General features: G+C 36.2%; 2 protein-coding genes across 2 annotated transcripts; both read right to left on the bottom strand.

The window, feature by feature from the left end:
* Positions 1-3,127: 3,127 nt before the first annotated feature.
* On the bottom strand, positions 3,128-7,169 carry LOC110610391 (EIN3-binding F-box protein 1). The gene is made up of 2 exons (XM_021750300.1): positions 6,888-7,169; positions 3,128-5,866 (listed from the first exon to the last, which is right to left on the bottom strand). The coding sequence occupies exons 1-2, from the start codon at positions 6,910-6,912 to the stop codon at positions 3,933-3,935; spliced, it is 1,959 nt and encodes a 652-aa protein (XP_021605992.1). The 5' UTR covers positions 6,913-7,169; the 3' UTR covers positions 3,128-3,932.
* A 2,486-nt stretch (positions 7,170-9,655) lies between these two features.
* Positions 9,656-19,440, bottom strand: LOC110610953. Its single transcript, XM_043954714.1, has 6 exons — positions 19,057-19,440; positions 18,022-18,819; positions 10,946-11,281; positions 10,466-10,599; positions 10,072-10,138; positions 9,656-9,980 (listed from the first exon to the last, which is right to left on the bottom strand). The coding sequence occupies exons 2-6, from the start codon at positions 18,205-18,207 to the stop codon at positions 9,927-9,929; spliced, it is 777 nt and encodes a 258-aa protein (XP_043810649.1). The 5' UTR covers positions 18,208-18,819; positions 19,057-19,440; the 3' UTR covers positions 9,656-9,926.
* Positions 19,441-19,937: the final 497 nt, after the last annotated feature.

Below are 19,937 nucleotides of genomic sequence, written 5' to 3' on the forward strand. Positions count from 1 at the left end.
CTATCTCCTTTATTACCTCCGCTATCTCATTACTCAATTATAATACCTCCGCTATCTCCTTACTCAATTATAATCAGCCTCCCTTTTTATTAAGTTTAAATTTTGCTCCATTCCATCTCATATTTGATCTCTATTTTAAAAATTTTGCTTATTTTTACTTAATTTTTAATACAACTTAATTCATTTTCTCAACAAATTTCATAACATTATCGTATGTATTTGTTTTGACTCGACCGTAAAAAAAAAATATCAATAAGTTTTATGTACTCTGCATTCCTGATATGATGGTTCGTCCATGCTGGATAGGCGTGTTCGGCACTCAAAGTGCCGAACACGCTACACATACTGTCACGGGTGCAGTATGAACTGCTCCGCTTACAGTTTAACACCATAGATATTGAATTACTCTTTGTTCGACACTCATAGTATCGAACAAGTGTGTTTAACAATATAATTACTGAATACACTGCTTCAACACAGAATTTAAAAGTATTTTTAAATTTTACGTAAATTTAAAAAAATTTTCTTTTCTATGTATGAATAGAGAAAACAGCTTTCTAAAGTTTGGGATGGGCTTCAATTTTCCAAGCACCTCCTTCCTTCCTTATCGCTTCGCATGTGAAGAGATTAAAGATCGTTGAATTTTGAAGATTCAATGCACAAGCCACGTGGTGTCTGGAGATTCGTGATTTTGTTGGTTGCAGTAATACCCACTTGCTTTTTAAGGATTTTTGTGCAAATTGCTATTTGCTTTCTTTATTTCTTATTTTTTAAGTTAGATTGAATTTAAATTGAAGTTTAAGCTAATATTATTGCTAATAATTTTCATTTAACAAAGAATGAAAGAGGGGAAAAATTAGTGAATGATGAGAAAATAGTTAAAAAAATATAAATAATATGAATGCTTTATGACTGAATGGTGTAACAAAATTCTTAGTAATTTACTCATTCCATGGCCTTATGTGCTAAGATGGTGTTAGGGGTGTAATCGAGCCGAGTCGAACCGAACTTTGTAAAACTCAAACTTCTTTATTAAAAAAGTTTGAAAGCTCGAGCTCTAATATTTGATTCGAGCTCGGCTCAAGAATTAAATATTATAATCGAGCTCGACTCATGAAAGGCTCGTTCGATTTAATAACGAGTCTAATTCGAGTTCGAGCTCGAAAAGCTCGATTAAGAAGCTCGTTAATAAAACTTGAGCTCGAACTCGGAAAGCTCGATTAAGAAACTCGTTAAAAAAGCTCGAGACCGAGCTCAAAATTAAAAAGTTTGGTTTGAGCTCAAGTTCAGGCTCGAACTCGAATTAATAATTACACTTTAATCAGTTTTTAATCATCATTAATTTAAATAATATAAAAAAAAGAGAGTGTACATAAAAAAATTACGTAACACAATTTATAACTAAAATAACACAAATAAATATAAATTCAACAACATAATAAAATTAGATTACACACAAAGTTTAATATCAAACGAATAAAGTTGATTCCAACTTCCAAAGTTGAAACAAGCTAATATAATTTAATTATCTTCATAATCATTTTCATGCTTGTTAAATTAGTTAACTTGAATTTCAACTTCAACATCCATATAACCTTAATTAATTATTATTAATATACTTTGATAATTATTATCATCTTTTATATTGTACGCTTAATTATATACAAAAATTTTTTTATAATTATACTTTAATTTTAAAATGTATATAATTTTTACAACTCAATTTATCATGTAATACTATAATTTTAAAGAATACTTATTATAATAATTAATATTAATTATTTGTGATTATACATTAATTTTATAGAATCTTATTATAATAATTATATACAAAAGATTTTTATAATTTAATTTTAAAGAATATTAATTATAATAATTAATCTTAATTATTTATAATTTTCAATACTATAATTAATAGTTTAAATTTTATAACTTTATAATTATTTTTATTTTTTTAATAATATATGAACTTATTCATAAATTTATTTAACGAATTAGTTCACAAATTTATTTAAACAATATTATTCACGAGCCTGCTCGTGAGCCTTCTCAACGAGTCAGCTCGTGAGCCTTCTCAACGAGTCAGCTCGTGAGCCTAAAAACGAGCCAGCTCGCGAGCCTTAACGAGCCGAATACTATGGAGTTTATGCTCAGCTCGTTTAAGTGACGAGTCTCAAAATTGAGCTCGAGTTTGGCTCGTTTAAAAAACGAGCCAAACTCGGTCGAGCTTTTATCGAGTCGAGTCTCGAATAGCTCACGAATAGCTTGGCTCATTTACGGCCGTAGGGTGTTTACTATTTTATTTAGTTATTTTTTTTAAAATTTTTAGTTATTATCAACACAAAATAAAAATAAAAATAAAATTCAACATAGAAAAAGAAATACAAATATAATGAGTTAGTTTAAAGATTATGGTCCCTAGAGATGATGAATGCTTAATCTATTGCCAAATTGCAAATCCTTAACAAATCTCAATAAACCACCTAATCCATGTTCTCTGTAATCTCTACTATGTGGATTTTTTTTTTTAATATGAAAAAATAGAAATTACACAAATCTTTAACCAATGTATTTTAATTTTATTTTTTAGAACAAAAAATTATTGACTTTTATACAAACAAGTTATAATTAATAACAGTACTTGGGTAAACTAAGTCCAATTTATAAATGAAATCTAACCATGAGACCCATTTTTTTTATATATATATTAAATTAGAAACGTAAGTATTTTGTTAATATTTATAAATGAAATAGTAATCTAACAGTACAAGATTGTCTATCTAATCAAATATTAATACTAATTATCAAGATAAGATAATGTCTAATCATGTATTTGATTGATTGTCGAGACTAATTGTTTCAGATCTTTTTCAAAATTATTGGCATTTACACAACTTTCCAGTCCTTGTTATTCGACGTTAATGCTCTTGCCCCCTCCAAGTCCATGACACAGACAGACACAGACCGACTTACCAAGTTTACCTGACAAATGACATATTACATATGTTTTAATGAATATAAAATATTTTTACCATTGCAAAATCACAAAATTAAACTTAAAATTCATAAATATCCAAATTCACAACACAACCAGTTTTCTTGGCCTGAGGTCTGAATCTGAACCAAATTAAAGGAAGCAAACATCCAAATTATTCATTCATTCATGAGATAAGAAGCTTACAACACAAAGGGTGGAAATATTTTTATTACACAAAGAGGTTGCAAAATACAGTTCTTGAAGAAATGAAGCCTGTAAAAACAAGGGCTTGGATTACAAGAGATAAAAAAACAACCTCTTCCTGAAGAAGAAAGGTTGTCATGGCAGACTCTTTAAACTGCTGCCATGGCCAAAGCCCACGACCACAAGGCACCATATCCTCCAACTGCCAACAGCAACCTCCACAATTTTCAGACACTGTATTCCACCCTTTGGGGAAAACAAACCAAACCATCACGTTCGAAACATGACTATAAAAACATCAAGACACAATGGACAGACTCGACACTGGTAGATCATATAAAAGCCTAAACCAAGCATGCAGGCACAACCCATATACAAGGTCAAGGCTAAAAACACCCGAGTGTCAAAACCCTGAAACAGGAAACAGATGAAAACCTATGAATCAGAACCCAGTTGACTGTATTCTCTGGGTATTACGGCCATGATGAAAGTTGCAGCCCCAACGTTTTTGGGGCTAAAATATTTATAACAGGTTTCTGGAACAGAAGCCTGCTAAAAAAAAGGGGATCAATGGCCATCCTCCCAGGAAAAAGGAACCGAGTACCGGAAGAAGAAAAGACCCACGACTCATGGACCCAAAAACTAAACAAGCTGCTGCTGCTACTCACAAAAGCTGACTAGAATCTGAAGCTACGTACTTTGATCGCAATGCATTAAGTTTGCTCCTAATCTTTCACCATCCTTCCCATGCCTAAGAGAGGATATCGCACCTCCACAACCTCTCCACAAGCAGATCAACAGTTCTGGAGCTAATGGCATTGCAGTGCTGGAGATTCAGTCCTACGAGAGTCTGACCCATTTTTACAAGGGCGGGTAAGCTCTTGTCTGATATCATAGAGCAACCAGATACTGAAAGGATCTGGAGATTGAGCGAGTTTGACCGAGCCATGACAGCAAGCCCAGAATCTGAGATGGCACACTTTGAGACATCGAGTTCACTGAGCAACAAGCAATTCTCTGCAATTGTGGCCAAACTTGCATCAGTAATTTTCACACATCCCTCAAGGTTCAGCAACTCGAGAGTCCAACCATGCTTCTCGGTCATTGCTGACACCACTTTGTCAGACAAATTAACACAGCCACTACAATTGACGTTTACCAAACCAGCCTCACAGTTCTCAAGCAATGGAGCAAACCCAGCATCAGTTACACCCTGAAGTCCACTCAATTCCACATGCTGCAACAGAGGACACAACTTCCCCAAAAGAGCCAAGCTACCATCACCAAAACCCGGGCAGTTTCGTATGCACAATGAACGTAGGGATTTGCAAGGAGACAGCTGTGGTAATTCCAGATTTAGGTCCCTAATTCCCAAGCAGTTCATCACAGCAAGAGCCTTCAATTTTGCCCCACAGTTGAAAAGGGAACCAAAAAACCCAAGTTGGGTAATCCTGTGGCACTTCTCCAATTGCAGGCTCTCTAGTGACTCTGCAGCTTTTACAAAAGAGACCAGTCCATTATCAGATAAGAATGCACATTTCCGGAGGCAGATCTGCCTTAAATTTGGGCAACCTTTCCCCACAGCTTGAAGTCCATTGTCTGTCACTCCTTGGCATGATGTAACTGTAAAGGACTTCAACTTCTGTAAGCCATGGCCATTACCCATGACCCAAAAGCCCCTTTCACTCACATTTGGCAAGCTGGTGAGGACAAGATCAGTAACTGACTTACCATAGTGTCCAACCACAGCTAGAGACACATCAGTAATGTTCAAAGCCTGGAGCTTTATCTTTGACAGAACATATGTAGCAGAAGATACAAGGCCTGCAATCCCTTGATCCCCAACAATTGGGCAGTCATTGATTGAGATGGATTTTAGATTGGTGCAGCAACGGCCAACAGATTGCAGACCATCATTCCCAATGTTTGAACAAGATTCTATAGTTAGCTCAGTCAAATTTGGGCAGTTCCTTGCAATTGCAATCAGACCCTTGTCAGAAATTGCGGGACACCCACAAAGATCGAGCTTCTCCAGCATGTGACAGCCATTAGCAATCTCATATAGTCCTTCATCACCAACCAGAGGCAAATTCCACAAGGAAAGAGCCCTAAGTGAAGGGCAGCCACGTGCAATTGCCTTCAGGCCTACATTTGTCACACCATGGCCAGAATTATTTCCACGAATAGAAAGCTTGCCCAAACCTCCTCGACTAGCAGTTCCAACTGCAATGGCAGCAAGTCTAATATCTGTGGCCTTCTTCCCCTCCAAGCTCCTGGAAAGGCACCCATCACCCTCAATTTCTTGATCTTCAGCCTCAGATTTCACCTCACCATTCTTTTCAACAGACTCATTCAACAATTGGGTAGTTTTCTTACTGCAGAGTTCATCCCTGGACATATTGCTCATAAGAGAAAGCCAGCGCTTGGAGACACAAGCACAGGCGCTCCTTTCCTCCCCTCCGGGCAAACGTCTGAAAATTTCAAAGAGACATTCATCTGGCAGAACTTCAATAGATGCCCGTCTTTTCTGCTCAAACCTCTCTTCACTGAAAACAAATGGAGCGCTGACACGAGTCCTCTTGCAGGAAGGATAATAGACATCCACATGACGACCAAGGGACAAAAAGAGGCTAGGCTCCTTGGGGTTTCTGAATATTGACCCCCCAGGGCAAAAATCATCAGTTCCTGACAAAATGAAGCCAGCATCTTTCATTAATTCACAATTAACCAACAATCAACTAAATTTGATAAATTAGCTCCAATAATTTACAACTATGTAACAAAATCTTTGCATACATAAAACTAAGAGAATCTATTGAAGATTTTGAATATTCACATCCTTCTAATTTCAAGATAGGCAAGTTTAATAAGAAAAAAACAAACACTAGTCAGCAAGCTACTTCATCTCTACTTGCATCAACTGCCAAGCTCATTAAACTGGATGATAGAATTTTTATGTTTCAAATCCAAGACAACGTATTGGAAGCGTAGCAGCTTACAAGTAACAACTATTGGTGAGCAGATCTCCTAATTTCCCGTCAGTAACTAAAATCAAGAATCTAGAAACACCATAATATATCATCAATAATTAAACATCCCATATAAGATCCCAAATTCTAGCTTTTACATCTTTAAGCTGATTAGATAACAAAACTATTTCCGATTCAGGCATCCCATGAGACTTTAGTTCATTTTATTTGATTCATTAACTAAAAAAATAAAAAATAGACTATCAGAAAACCTCCAGACTAAGCAAAATCTCCATCATCAAATCCAAAAACAGTAACAGAAAACAGGATCATATAAATAAACCATTTAAGAATCATCATCAAGTGTAACGCGGCTATCAACTTAAGAAAAACAGATCTGCTTAGTTCTAATAATCCTGATCTAACGAAAAACTAACAGATCGATCTAAAAAATCCATGTTACAATGTCTGATGTACCTCATCACCACATGATAATCCTAAAAGATCAATTCTAAGGAGATTCATAAATTCAAAGCTAGAAAAACATAAAAAAACAAAAGGTCAAAACATCAACCATGTCCCCTAATCCAAAATTCAGATAAAAAAACGAAACCCATGTAGATAACAGCGAAAATAATCTAAAGAATTAAACCCACATATCTGATCTACCACAGGATCGACTGAAATAGCTCGATAAGCAGATCTATCAGCTAAAAAAGAAAAATCCGAGAGCATACCAGCGAATCCGAAGAGCTTAGACATGGATTGAGCTCAAAAAACCCCGGGAGGTAAAATTCACACCGTCTACCACCGAGAAACCCTCCAAAGAGAGCAAAAAAGAGATACCCGAAAGCAATAATCGCAATCAAACCAACGTATAGATCTTGAAAACTCGAATGCATGAGAGAGATCGGAGCTAGAAGGACATGGAAACCCTATAAGATAGGGCAAAAAGAGACAGAGAGAGAAAGAGAGAGAGGAAGAAGATACACAAATGAATGAAAGGAGTAAGTTGAGCTAGACAGAGCCTTTATTGCAAGTGGAGTGTGGTTTCGGTACATGACAATACACGCTATGATAACCCACATACAATGTATCTGCATAAAGAAGTGGGGTTTCTTTGTTATATTCTCCCACCCAAATAAATTGAATACCAGAAACCAGATAGTGGTTTCGGTTACCGTCTTTTCTTTTGGGGTTTGTTTGGTTGCAAGGTTGTGTTTTGGGTTGTTTGTTTCTGTGGTTGTGGCTATTTCCCACACGTCATGCGAGGGCTTATGAAATTGAAAAATACTAATATGGTGTATGATCCATTGAATCCATTGACCTTCGGGGGTAAGAAAAACGGAATGCCAATAATTTTTTTTTTTTTCAAATTGAATTTTTTTTTTGTTTATCATACAATTTTTAATAATTATCTCTAATAATAATATTTTCTTTAAAAATTAATAAAATTCTCTTTTTAAAAATACTTCACCACTACATCATATCAAATCAACAATTTAGAGAGAATTGAAGTGAAGTATGAATCCGCGTGGATGACCATTTCAGGCATTGACTATTATTCTGAGGTCTACATAGTTTCCTTAATTAATCATCTCATAATTACAGCGGTATTAATAACTTTTAGAAATTTTTATTTAATTGTCAAAATTGGCAACTAATTTTATAATTTTATAAATTCTTATCCTCGTTAAAAAAACATTTTGACTTGCCCCAGTGCTGGTCCGGCCAGTTTTTATCTATGATTAGAGTGAGCAAATTAATTTAATTCGATTCAATTTTGATTAAAATTAATTCGATTTAATTTTTATAAATATTAAAATTTTAATTTTTAATTAATTTCATTTGAATTCAGGTAATTTTTCTTTTACTTATATAAAATAATTAATTTATTTCTTCCTTTTCCAATTTTATATTAACAAGGTGTTTTATACTCAGCTGGCTTATCAATGGTGATTCCCATTATATAGTTGGTTTTTGGTGGAAATAATAATAATAATAATAATAATAATAATAATAATAATTTCAGTTTAAAAATGATCAATTTTTTAATTAAAATTAGTGAATTATTTAGTTCCAAACGAAGTCTTAATGTAATTTAAAAGTAATTTTAATCACCTTAAATTAGTTAATTTTTATTTAATTAAATTAATTAGGGTAATGAGGAATATTTGTACATGTGTATAGAGAGCAAAGAAAGGCCTTTGACCAATGCACTAGAAATGTTATTTCCTTAAAGCATCAACTTTGTAATATAATTTAATTTTTTTTAATAATATATATTATAAGATAAAGCCATGATATCCATGGGGGGACAACAAATATTAAAATTAATTTATATAATATAAATAAATTCATAAAATTTGATGCCCAACAACTCATCAAAATTTCCAAGTGCATGCATATCTTCTCCACTTGAATATATTCTATTACACCCACTTGGGGATTCCATCTCTTCACATTCTACATAGATTTCAGATTATTTAATTTAATCATTACTCTTTAATTTAACATTAATCCAAACCCTACTCCCAAATTGCAAAGATGAATTTCCAGGAAATTTCTTCCAGAAACCCAAATGAGTCAGAGAAGCAATCTACCCAACAGAAGGAAGCAGAGCCTTATGGGTTTGAGAATTGTACGAGTTGTGATTTGATCCCACCAAACCACAGCAATTTTTTTTTAATGCGATGTGTGCTTGCACCAAAATAACATGTCCATATTAAATATTCTATGTGAAAATAATTTTATATTTTTCACAATAAATATTTATAAAAAATAATTTATAATAAAAGACCGATTCAATTAGAAATTTTAATTAATATCGTTTAAATAAGACGGTATAAAAAAATGATAAGTTAGAAGCTAAAAAGTCTTATTTAACATTTTCAAAAATTGAAAAGTTCATTTAAAATAATTAAAAAATGATTATTTATAATAAAAAAAGTTATGTAAAATTATAAAAATATTTAAAAAAATAATTAAAATATAAAATTAACTTCTAACGGTGTAATTTTCACTCCTTTATGACATTGGTGATACTTTTAAAAGTTATGTGTTTCAAAATTGTCTTTTTAAAAAGCTATCATAATTTTTTATTGGATATTTATAATAAAAATTAGAATCGATTCAAATATGTAGTAAAATTCAAAACTAATTGTAATTAAACCATAAGAGTGCCGAATTTTCGAGCTTTTTGAAAATGTGAAAAAAACAAGTAGTGTAAAGTGTTGTAATAATGGGATGAAGGGGAAGCATGGGGGGCCTTGCTTTGCAGCTTTTGCCATCTTTCACCAACATTTCATTCAAAAGAATACCCTACACCCACTTATCATGTTGGATTCAGCTTCAAATTCATCCTTTACAATTTAGTACTTGCTCACTAGAGCCTGAAAGAGACCACTGCCAAGATGAATAAGGTTTCACATTCTATATTTCTGCTAACAATTTTGGATGGTAAAAAAAAAATTTTTGATTATTAGCAATATTAGGCCATAAAAACTTTGGTAAAATAGAAAATAAATTGATTAATCTGAAAGTGACATATACCAAACAACTCCCACAAGAAATGAGGATTTTGATTTTTACAACTCCTGTGCCTATGACTGAATCAATTCAACATAATTGCACAGCAACTGCTGCTCCACAAGAAGGATACACTTCAATCAAAGAAAGAAAGAAAGAAAGAAAGGCTATAGAAATCATATGGAAGATGCATCCTTAGGCTATACTTTGAATGAGGAGAAAGCACTTGTAAAAATTTCCAGCTTATTTTAGTCATGTAAGCCTTCATGTTCCCAAATATCAACAAGAAAATCCACCATTTCCTGTCATTGACATCCCACAAGATATCAGAGAATGAGAGCAAGTTGCATATTGAAAGAATATTTAAAAAGATAAAGGAAAGAGCTGACTTACAGTGAGAGGGATACGTCGGGGGAAAGGCTTGTTCGTTCCGACTAAACTCTCGTACGTGGCATTCCCTCTGCATAACTCAGTAGTTAACAAAGAGCTGCAAATGACAGCTACATTGCAAATAACAAAATCCCACTTAGCAGTATTTTTCTGGCTAAGAAAAACTATGAAGTGGGTAGCATCTGATCCGTATCATTTTGGCGAACAGTTTCGCTGAAAAGGTTAAATAGAGAGGAAAGAAAAGAAAGACACAAAGAGGAAAGAGGAAGGAAGAAGACTTGCAAGGAGACATAAGAGAATATTTTATGTTCTAAAATGCCTCAATGCTCGACGTGAGCTGCCAATGAAATTCTTCATAGGCTTTAGTATTGAAAGAGGAGGAAAGGGGGCATTTCACCTTATTGTCGGCTCTTGAACTTGTGTATTGTTTGGAGACCTTTTATTTGCAAGCCATTGCTGCCTTGTTTGCTTCCAAAGAAGAAGACCTGCATTCAACAAGCATCTATAGCTAAAGGTCATTTCATAGCTGCATCAGCAAAGCGTGGGGAGAAAAAAAAGAAAAAAGAACTGCATGTTAATCTTGGATAAGGTGGCCTTAATACTTGCTTGGCAAAAAGGAAAAGACAAGAAAGGAATCGGAGACTAATCTTCAATCCCCGAATACATCTCTATTCCTATATTATACAAACTGCTCGCTCATGTAACTAACTTACGACCTATATCTCGCAAGTCCTAGCAACGCATAATTCTTAGAATTGCACAAATCAAGTAGTAGATCCAGAACAGTCACGGAGAATGACTATGTGACTCTAACAAGTAAGTTGAAGGAAGCAATATCTTAAAAGAGAAACTAAAATGTATGTTAAGAATTGAGGACTTCAACATTAAGGAAACAACACGGACGTTTCATTGAATGTGACATATTGAAGAAGCGAATATATAAAAACTTGCCAGGGTTTAAAAATTCAAAAGAATTGCTTGTGCTTCCATCATTAGTATAAGGATGAAAGGGCTGATTCAAGGTCATGATTGATGAAAAACTTCTTTGGGATTGTTCTCCGCTAAGGTCCATTTCGCCTGCACTGGTGCTCCAGATGTCATCTACAGTGCTGGCTCGCTTTACTGTTCGACCTTGACTTGCCAGACCCTTTGATGGGTCATCAACAGTTAAAAGTGTAGAAAGTTTAGCACAGCAACCAAAACAACCTCTGCTCTGTTACAAACCAGGTTTCACCATAAACATTGTAGAATGATAATATTTGTTGTATTTCACAATAGAGATTACAATCTATTTATACATGAGAGAGGGTATCTAAATAGGAAGGAAAATCAAGTCTATGATTATACAATCCCTAGGATTAAGCAACTGACCCATCTATCAATATTTACTTCCTATATTAACATATTTACTTTCTATAACTTATAACACTCCCCCTCAAGTTGGATCATAAATGTTAATCATGCCCAACTTGTTACATATATAATCGACTCGAGTCCCATTTAGAGCTTTAGTGAAAATATCTCCTAATTGTTCTCCAGTTCGGATATGTTCTGTTGATATTATCTTTTGTTGAACCTTTTCACAAACAAAATGACAATCAATCTCGATGTGTTTGGTCCTCTCGTGAAATACTGGATTGGAGGCAATGTGGATAGCTGCTTGATTATCACACCACAACTTAGCAGGCACCGAATTTGAAAACCCAACTTCTTCCAACAGTTGACGTACCCACAAGATTTCACAAACGGCTTGTGCCATGGCTCGATATTCAGATTCAGCACTAGAACGTGAGACCACATTTTGCTTCTTACTTTTCCATGAGACCAAGTTACCTCCCACAAAAACACAATACCCAGTAGTTGACCTCCTATCAACTTTCGAGCCTGCCCAATCAGCATCAGAAAAGCATTCAATATTTTAGTGCCCATGGTTACCATAGAATAGGCCTCGCCCTGGGGCCCCTTTAAGGTAACAAAGAATCTGTCTCAGAGCATCCCACTGGGCAACAGTAGGAGAGGACATAAACTGACTTATCACACTCACTGAATATGCAATATCAGGACGAGTCACAGTCAAATAATTCAGCTTACCAACTAATATTCTGTACCTTCCAGGATCTGCAAATGGCTCACTGTCTTCTGTGGTAAGTTGAAGGTTAGGGGTCATTGGGGTACTACAAGGCTTAGCACCCAATTTTCCTGTTTCTGCCAACAAATCAAGAACATATTTTCTTTGAGATAAGAAGATGCCTTTCTTACACCGCATAACTTCAATTCCCAAGAAATATTTCAAGGAACCCAAATCCTTTATATGAAACTTTGTTTTAAGAAATTCTTTTAGGGATGTGATGCCAGCAATGTCACTTCCTGTAATAACGATATCATCCACATATACTACAAGCAGAATTACTCCACTATCAGAATTTCTATAAAACACTGAGTGATCACACTTACTCATCTTCATTCCAAACTGTTGGACCACCTCACTAAACCTGCCAAACCATGCTCGAGGACTCTGTTTCAAGCCATAAAGGGATTTTCGAAGTCTACAAACCTTACCTGACTCCCCCTGAGCAACAAAACCAGGTGGTTGCTCAATATAAATGTAACGACCCGAAAATCGGACCGCTACCGGCGCTAGGATCCGGGTCGACTTAAGGCCGCCGGGACCCGTAGCAAGCCTGACATAAGACCTGGAAACCTGTATAATCCCATACATGATCAACAATATACATAAAAATTAAAACTTTTCTTTTCATAAACATCCACCAAACTCAACCTGTGCATACTCTGATCATATACATAACATAGTCCCTCTGTGGGACCTCATCAAGCCTTAAAGGCAAAACCACCTGTGTTGAGCTGGTTTACATAAACATCATAACATAAGATCATGTACATACAAAAGGGATTAACAATGTACTATGGTCAAGCACAACTCTATCCTCAATAACCTCATTACATAACATACTGAATAATTTTACATTTCATCATAATACAATTGTCATGTCCACAATCTAACTATTACATGCATATGACTTCCTTTTTCTCTTCTTGCCTTCTCTATCTATCCCGTGCCTGCAAACCTGGGGGTTAGGGGAGAGGGGTGAGCTAGATGCCCAGTGAGTAGAACTATAAAAAGAATATTTAAAACATGCCATCATGAAATGGATCACTGCACAAACATTTCACATCATGGACGGACTGACCCAAAAATCCCTCAGCTCCATGCCCGGCCCTATTATGGGCACCACAGGACTTCGTATTGCCCGGCCCTATTATGGGCACCACAGGACTTCGTAGATCGGAGCTATTGCCCGGCCCTATTATGGGCACCACAGGACTTCGTACAAAGGGCTAGTGAGTCGTGCAATGTCCATCCCCCATCAACAACAAATAGTAATGCAATGCAACATAAATTCGTGATTCTAATGCAACCAACCTATAATATAATCATGATGCATGAAGCATGATAAAAACATTTAATTTAAAAGGGTTAAGTATAGTCCCACTCACCTCTGGCTGACTCTGACAAACTCTGTAGCAGCTGACTCACTGCTGGGATCCTTGGTTCCTCGGGTCCGAACCTACACAGGTGGACTCCAATGAGGGATCAAACATATATAAACATGACTCTAATATATCCTCCAAAAACCCCCTAAAACATCATGAAAACATCACAGAAAATATGCATGAAATGGCTGAACAGGGCACTTTCGGCGGCACCTTCGGCGGCCGAAAGTCCTGGACAGAGACGAAACTCAGCTAGGTTCGGCGGCACCTTCGGCGGCCGAAAGTGCCAGACAGAGACGAAAGTCTCTCTTCGGGGGCAACTTCGGCAGCCGAAAGGCCTGCCTCCCCAGCCATGTTCGGCGGCCGAAAGTACCTTCGGCTGCCGAACCTGGTTTCTGCCAAAGGGCAGAAACTTGGCTCCCTTTGCACATTTCGTCTCCAAACCTTCCAAACATGCATATTTTTCAACCAAAGCATGCATACAAGTTCCTAGGGGCCTCAAACATGCATATACCCCATCTACAACACTTCAAACATACTCAAACAACACACATTGTTCAAAACATCAATATATATCCATAACTCAACATATACCCTAGCATGCATTTCTACCCTTTAAAACTTCATAAAACTTGTTTAAATCATACATTGAGCTTAAGATCGGCTCTTACCTCTTGAAGATCGAGGGTTGAGGAGATCTAAACTTGGAGATGGGAGAAGTCCCAACTTTTGGTCTCCAAGCTCCAAAACTCGTTCTAAGCTCAAAGATCTTCAAAAACAAAGTTATAAACTTGTGAAGATTATGGAAAAAGGAAGGAAAAACTCAAGATTGGGGAAGGATAGCGGAATGCTCACCTTGGCCGAAATAGGGAGAAAAAGCTCGCCCATTTTCGGCTAAGGGACCCTTTTATAGTGGCTGGCCAGGCTACGTTCGGGGGCCGAATGTGCCTCCGCATCCAAGCAATGTTCGGCGGCCGAACTTGACTTTCGGCGGCCGAACCTGAACTTCCCTAACTCATGCTTTCGGGGGCCTAACGTGCCTCCAAAACGCATGCATGTTCGGCGGCCGAACTTGACTTTCGGCGGCCGAACCTGAGTTTTCCTCCAATGCTATTTTCATGCAAAAACTCATTTTATTTAATACTTAAAACCATTAAAAACATGAAAACATTTCATAAAAACATGATTCTACCCTTCTAGAGGTCTCCGACATCCGAGATTCCACCGGACGATAGGAATCCCGATACCGGAGTCTAGCCGGGTATTACAATAAACCTCCTCCTGAAGATCACCATGAAGAAAAGCATTTTTAATATCCAGTTGATGCAAGGGCCAATCATGAGTAGCCGCCAAGGAAATAAACAATCGGACAGATGCGAGCTTGGCAACTGGAGAGAATGTATCAGAATAGTCAACTCCATAAGTTTGTACATAACCTTTGGCCACTAAACGGGCCTTGAGGCGAGCAATAGATCCATCAGGGTTTACTTTTACTGCAAACACCCATTTGCACCCAATAGCCCGCTTTCCTGGGGGCAAGGACATCAACTCCCAAGTACCATTAGTGTCAAGGGCCATTATTTCCTCTTCCATTGCAGCACGCCAACCAGGATGGGACAAAGCTTCAATAACAGTTTTGGGAATTGAAATAGAATCTAAAGCAGTGACAAAACAACGAGAAGAGGAGGATAATTGATCATAAGAGACACAAGATGAAATAGGATAAGTGCAAGTACGTTTACCTTTGCGAAGAGCAATGGGCAAATCCAAATCAGATGGTGAAGGATCAGTGGGAGCAGAATCTGTCGACGAAGAAGCAGATAGCGGAACAGAGTCAGAGTCCTCTAAGCGTCTGGAATACACATGAAAGATGGGAGGGCGACCTGGCACATGAGCGAAAGGTGTAGGAGTAGTCTGAGGAGACAAAGAGCGAACAGTGTATAACAAGAGGTCATCTTCCTCCCCCTCGGTGTTATAAACAGATGATGGCGGAAAAAATGGAGTGGACTCAAAGAATGTTACATCCGCAGACACAAGATACCGATTCAGATCAGGAGAAAAACAACGATACCCTTTCTGACGTCGAGAGTAGCCAAGGAAGACACATTTGAGTGATTTAGGATCCAATTTAGTAACCTGTGGACGAACATCACGAACAAAACATGTACAACCAAACATACGTGGCTCAATAGGAAACAAAGATTTAGTGGGAAACAAAATGTTATAAGGGATATCACTATGAAGGATGGAGGAAGGCATGCGATTGATCAAAAAACAAGCAGTGGATACAGCATCAGCCCAAAAACATTTAGGTACCTTCATTTGGAATAAGAGAGCTCTGGCTACTTCAAGAAGATGTCGATTTTTTCTTTCAGCAACTCCATTTTGTGAAGGAGTGGCAACACAAGATGACTGATGAAGAATCCCTTTTTGTAACAAATAAGATTGAAATTCCCCAGAGAGATACTCTTTAGCATTATCACTTTGCAATATACGGATGGAAGTATTGAATTGGGTTTGGATTTCAGCATAAAATGCACAAAAAACAGAAAATAATTCTGAACGACTCTTCATTAAAAATAACCAAGTAGTACGAGAGAAATCATCAACAAAAGTAACAAAATACTTAAAGCCAGACTTAGACACAACAGGACAAGGACCCCAAACATCTGAATGTACTAACTCAAAGGGGGACGAAGCCCGTTTATTGACTCGAGGCAGTGTAGGTAAACGATGATGTTTGGCAAATTGACAAGACTCACAATCTAGAGTAGACAAAGAATGAAACTGTGGATATAACTTCTTTAAAACTGAGAGAGAAGGATGCCCCAAACGACAATGAACATCAAAAGGTGTTAAACGCGTGGAGCATACCAGAGATCGAGGAGATCGAGGTAGTTGCTGATCCAAGACGTAAAGACCCTCTGACTCACTCCCTCTACCAATAATCTGCTTCGTCGAAAGATCCTGAAAAACACAGTGATCAGGAAAGAATGAGACACAACAATTCAATGCACGAGTGAGTTTACTAACGGAAAGCAAATTAAATGCGAACTTAGGGAGACATAACACAGAGGATACAGAAAGAGAAGGGGTTAAGTTGACATGACCAGAACCAATGACAGAAGATTTAGTGCCATCAGCAAGAGTAACATAAGAAGGCGATGTACGAGACTCAAGATTGGACAAAAGGGTAGAATTACCTGACATATGATCGGTAGCACCAGAATCAATAACCCATTTTGAGGATGAAGACACAAGACATGTAGTAGAGTTACCTGACTCGGCAATTGCAGTGATAGAGGAGGAATTAGAGGATTTTAGAGATGCCTGGTATTGGACGAATTGTGTATACTCATCTGCAGATATCAAAATTCCTTGATTGGAAGATCCATTCAATTTGTGGTCCGTGATTTTAGTCATCATAGGAATCACATCAGTTACGGTGGTGGTTTTCACTTCAACCATGACAACAAACCCAAAACGACAGCAACAAAAGAAACACAGAATCAGAAAACAGTACCCGACGTGAACAATACCGATGAACAGTACCACGTGAACAGTACTCGTGAACAGTTCCGATGAACAGTACCGATAAAAACACCTCCCCCAAAACCCGAACGGCAAATAAACCTCAGATCTGACAAGGGAACGATGTGGCGACTCCAGCGATGGTGAGATCCAAATAGTACCCGTTATGGGTAACCCAAATAAACAGAGCCCTAAGTCTCCAAAAAAAAATTTTTTTTTTTTTCCTTAAAAAAACTTTGACGGGAGAGAAAAATTAAATCTCTACGAGAAACGCTCTGATACCATGTAGAATGATAATATTTGTTGTATTTCACAATAGAGATTACAATCTATTTATACATGAGAGAGGGTATCTAAATAGGAAGGAAAATCAAGTCTATGATTATACAATCCCTAGGATTAAGCAACTGACCCATCTATCAATATTTACTTCCTATATTAACATATTTATTTTCTATAACTTATAACAAACATGATTAGCACCCAACTTTAACAAACTGAATCTTGCTTTAGCTTTATTAGCTTGAGTAAAAAAAAAATGAGGCACCCAAAAAGAATACAATCAAGAGTTGCTGCCAGTGGCTAAGCAGAAAAAACTCCATCAGTCATATAGTCTCCTTAAATCCTTAAGTGAAAAATTCGTACACATAAAAAGATATTTAAAGCACATGATCACCTCCTCTCCTTCATCAATCAAACCAGAAATATTTCATAGTTTATTGGACTGATTCTACATAGAACAACTCAATACAATAATTGCTCCCAATTCACACACCTGGAACAAAGTTCAGTTCAAGCCAGGCAGCAGCACAATCATTGAAAAAAGTATTACTTAAGAGAAGAATAAAAAATAAACTCTAGATCAATTCATTCTGAAAAAGAAGAAAACAGATAAAAAGAAATACTCACACTAAACAAAGCATTGCATTTGCTCTTAAATGATTCCATAGTTACAAACAAGAAAGCCTGGAAACAAGCACCACAAAACAAAACAAATGAACAGCAGGGTTTATTCTCAAAGCATCTCTCAGTTTGGTTTAGGAAAGATTTCCTCACACTGAAAACAGACTTGCATCTGTTCTTAAATGATTCCATGGTTACAAAAAAGAAAGCCCAGAAACAAGCACCAGAGAAAACAACAGAAATAAACAGCAGGGTGATTCTCAGAGCATCTCTCAGTTTAGTACAGGAAACAAAACTCAGAAAACATAGTTACTAATTACTACATAAACCTATGCAAAAGAATAACCTTGTCTGAGAGGTACCGGATTGACCACTACTTGAAGGAAAGAATAAATAATACAGTATAAAAGCCATAAGCATGTTTCTCTGTTCACTCCATTGAAGCTTGCTTACAGAATAAGCAAACACAAACACAGAAAAGTTTCTAACCAGATTAAAAGTAAACTTAACCTACATATTATAGTGATACAAACCAGAAAACTCAGGCAAGCAGAGTAGAACAGGAAAGAAACTTATAGGAATTCAAGCTTCTGTTGATAAAGGCGAAATCAATAAATTTTTTTTTATCCAGAATCCAACAGAAAGTACCATGTACATAGTAAAAGAAGCCGAAAAGCTCACCCCATGCATGCAATAATATGGTAGATACAAGGAGGAAGTAGTCTACAGATATGCATTTACAAGCGCAAGACCAGAAATGTTAGCTGTGAAACCCTAAATCCAGGAAGGAGAGGCCTAACAATCCTGCACAGAGAATCAACAAACCCAATTAAATCTATTTTAACAAAAAAAAAAAGAAACTTTTTATGATAAAGAAAAGTTCCCGTGAAGCTTCCACTGTTGGGGTTGGACAAAAAAGAAAAGAAAATTTAAAAACAAGTTCAACAAAACCAACAAAAACACAGGTCCTGTTTGTTATCCAAGAAAAACCAGAACTTTCTCTTTCGTTGTTGTTTAAAAAAAGAAGGGATTTGATTAGACCTCAAAAATTGCATGACTGGAGAGGGAAAATTGAGTGTTCTTCCTTGTCTCCTTCCTGAAACAATATCTGACCCACTGGTTAGTGATTCAACCAAAGGGCTCTTCTTCTCTGTATATATCTGTTACTGCCACCATTTTCCTCTTGCTTGCACAATACTCTCAGTGTTTGCATTTTGTTTATTGCTGGCCAAAAGAGGCCCCATGACAGAAGGGAAGGTCAGTGTTTTATCTGTGTCAGTGAAGAAATATTCCATTTTTGGAACACAACCACTCTTCAGTTATGAATAGAGCAGGATCAAGTTTTAAAAAGTTCTAATTTGATCATAAGAACTTATGCACCCTTAACGAAATCAACCCAAGCTCGATTGATAGGAAGAGGATGGCTTTCTTAATTGAGTAAGAATCAATTCTCTCTTTTGCTTAATTCATATGAGTTCATACTGATATGTGTTTCAGAATAATTTAATATTTTTTAATTCAATATGATGAAACAAAAAACAATAAAATTAAATAAATTGTATTTGTATGATTATATAATTTATATTTAAATAATTGGTATATAAAATATCAACAGAATTTATATAAAAGGGCTTTAAAAATGGATAAACATAGATTGTTATTTCCTTTTATATAGAAAACACAAATTTTTTAAAAAGAAAAATAGAGAAAAATAAACTGGAAAATAAAATAGAAATATTTTGAACGAATAAGCATGGCCTTAGCTTTCCAATTGTGTGGAGTGTCTGATGGGCCTTCCATAGAAAAATGGGCTATTTAGTTTGGGCTTACTACCGGTAAAGTTTTTTAAGCCCAAAATTATGTACCCAAACTAATGTTGTGTAAAAAAAAATCAATTATAACTGACGATTTATATAATTAAT

Source organism: Manihot esculenta, chromosome 3 (genome assembly GCF_001659605.2).
Source record: "Manihot esculenta cultivar AM560-2 chromosome 3, M.esculenta_v8, whole genome shotgun sequence".
NCBI classification, from domain to species: Eukaryota; Viridiplantae; Streptophyta; class Magnoliopsida; order Malpighiales; family Euphorbiaceae; genus Manihot; species Manihot esculenta.

Bases quoted from the DNA above. Each gene is read 5' to 3' on its own strand.
- LOC110610391 (XM_021750300.1), bottom strand. From the start codon at position 6,912: ATGTCTAAGCTCTTCGGATTCGCTG. The intron at 5,867-6,887 runs GTATGCTCTCGG...TCATTTTGTCAG, and splicing joins TAAGCTCTTCGGATTCGCTG to GAACTGATGATTTTTGCCCT.
- LOC110610953 (XM_043954714.1), bottom strand. From the start codon at position 18,207: ATGGAATCATTTAAGAACAGATGCAAGTCTGTTTTCAGTGTGAGGAAA. The intron at 10,600-10,945 runs GTCCTCAATTCT...ACGCTTTGCTGA, and splicing joins GTTGTTTCCTTAATGTTGAA to TGCAGCTATGAAATGACCTT. The intron at 9,981-10,071 runs GTAAGTCAGCTC...TGTCAATGACAG, and splicing joins CCCGACGTATCCCTCTCACT to GAAATGGTGGATTTTCTTGT.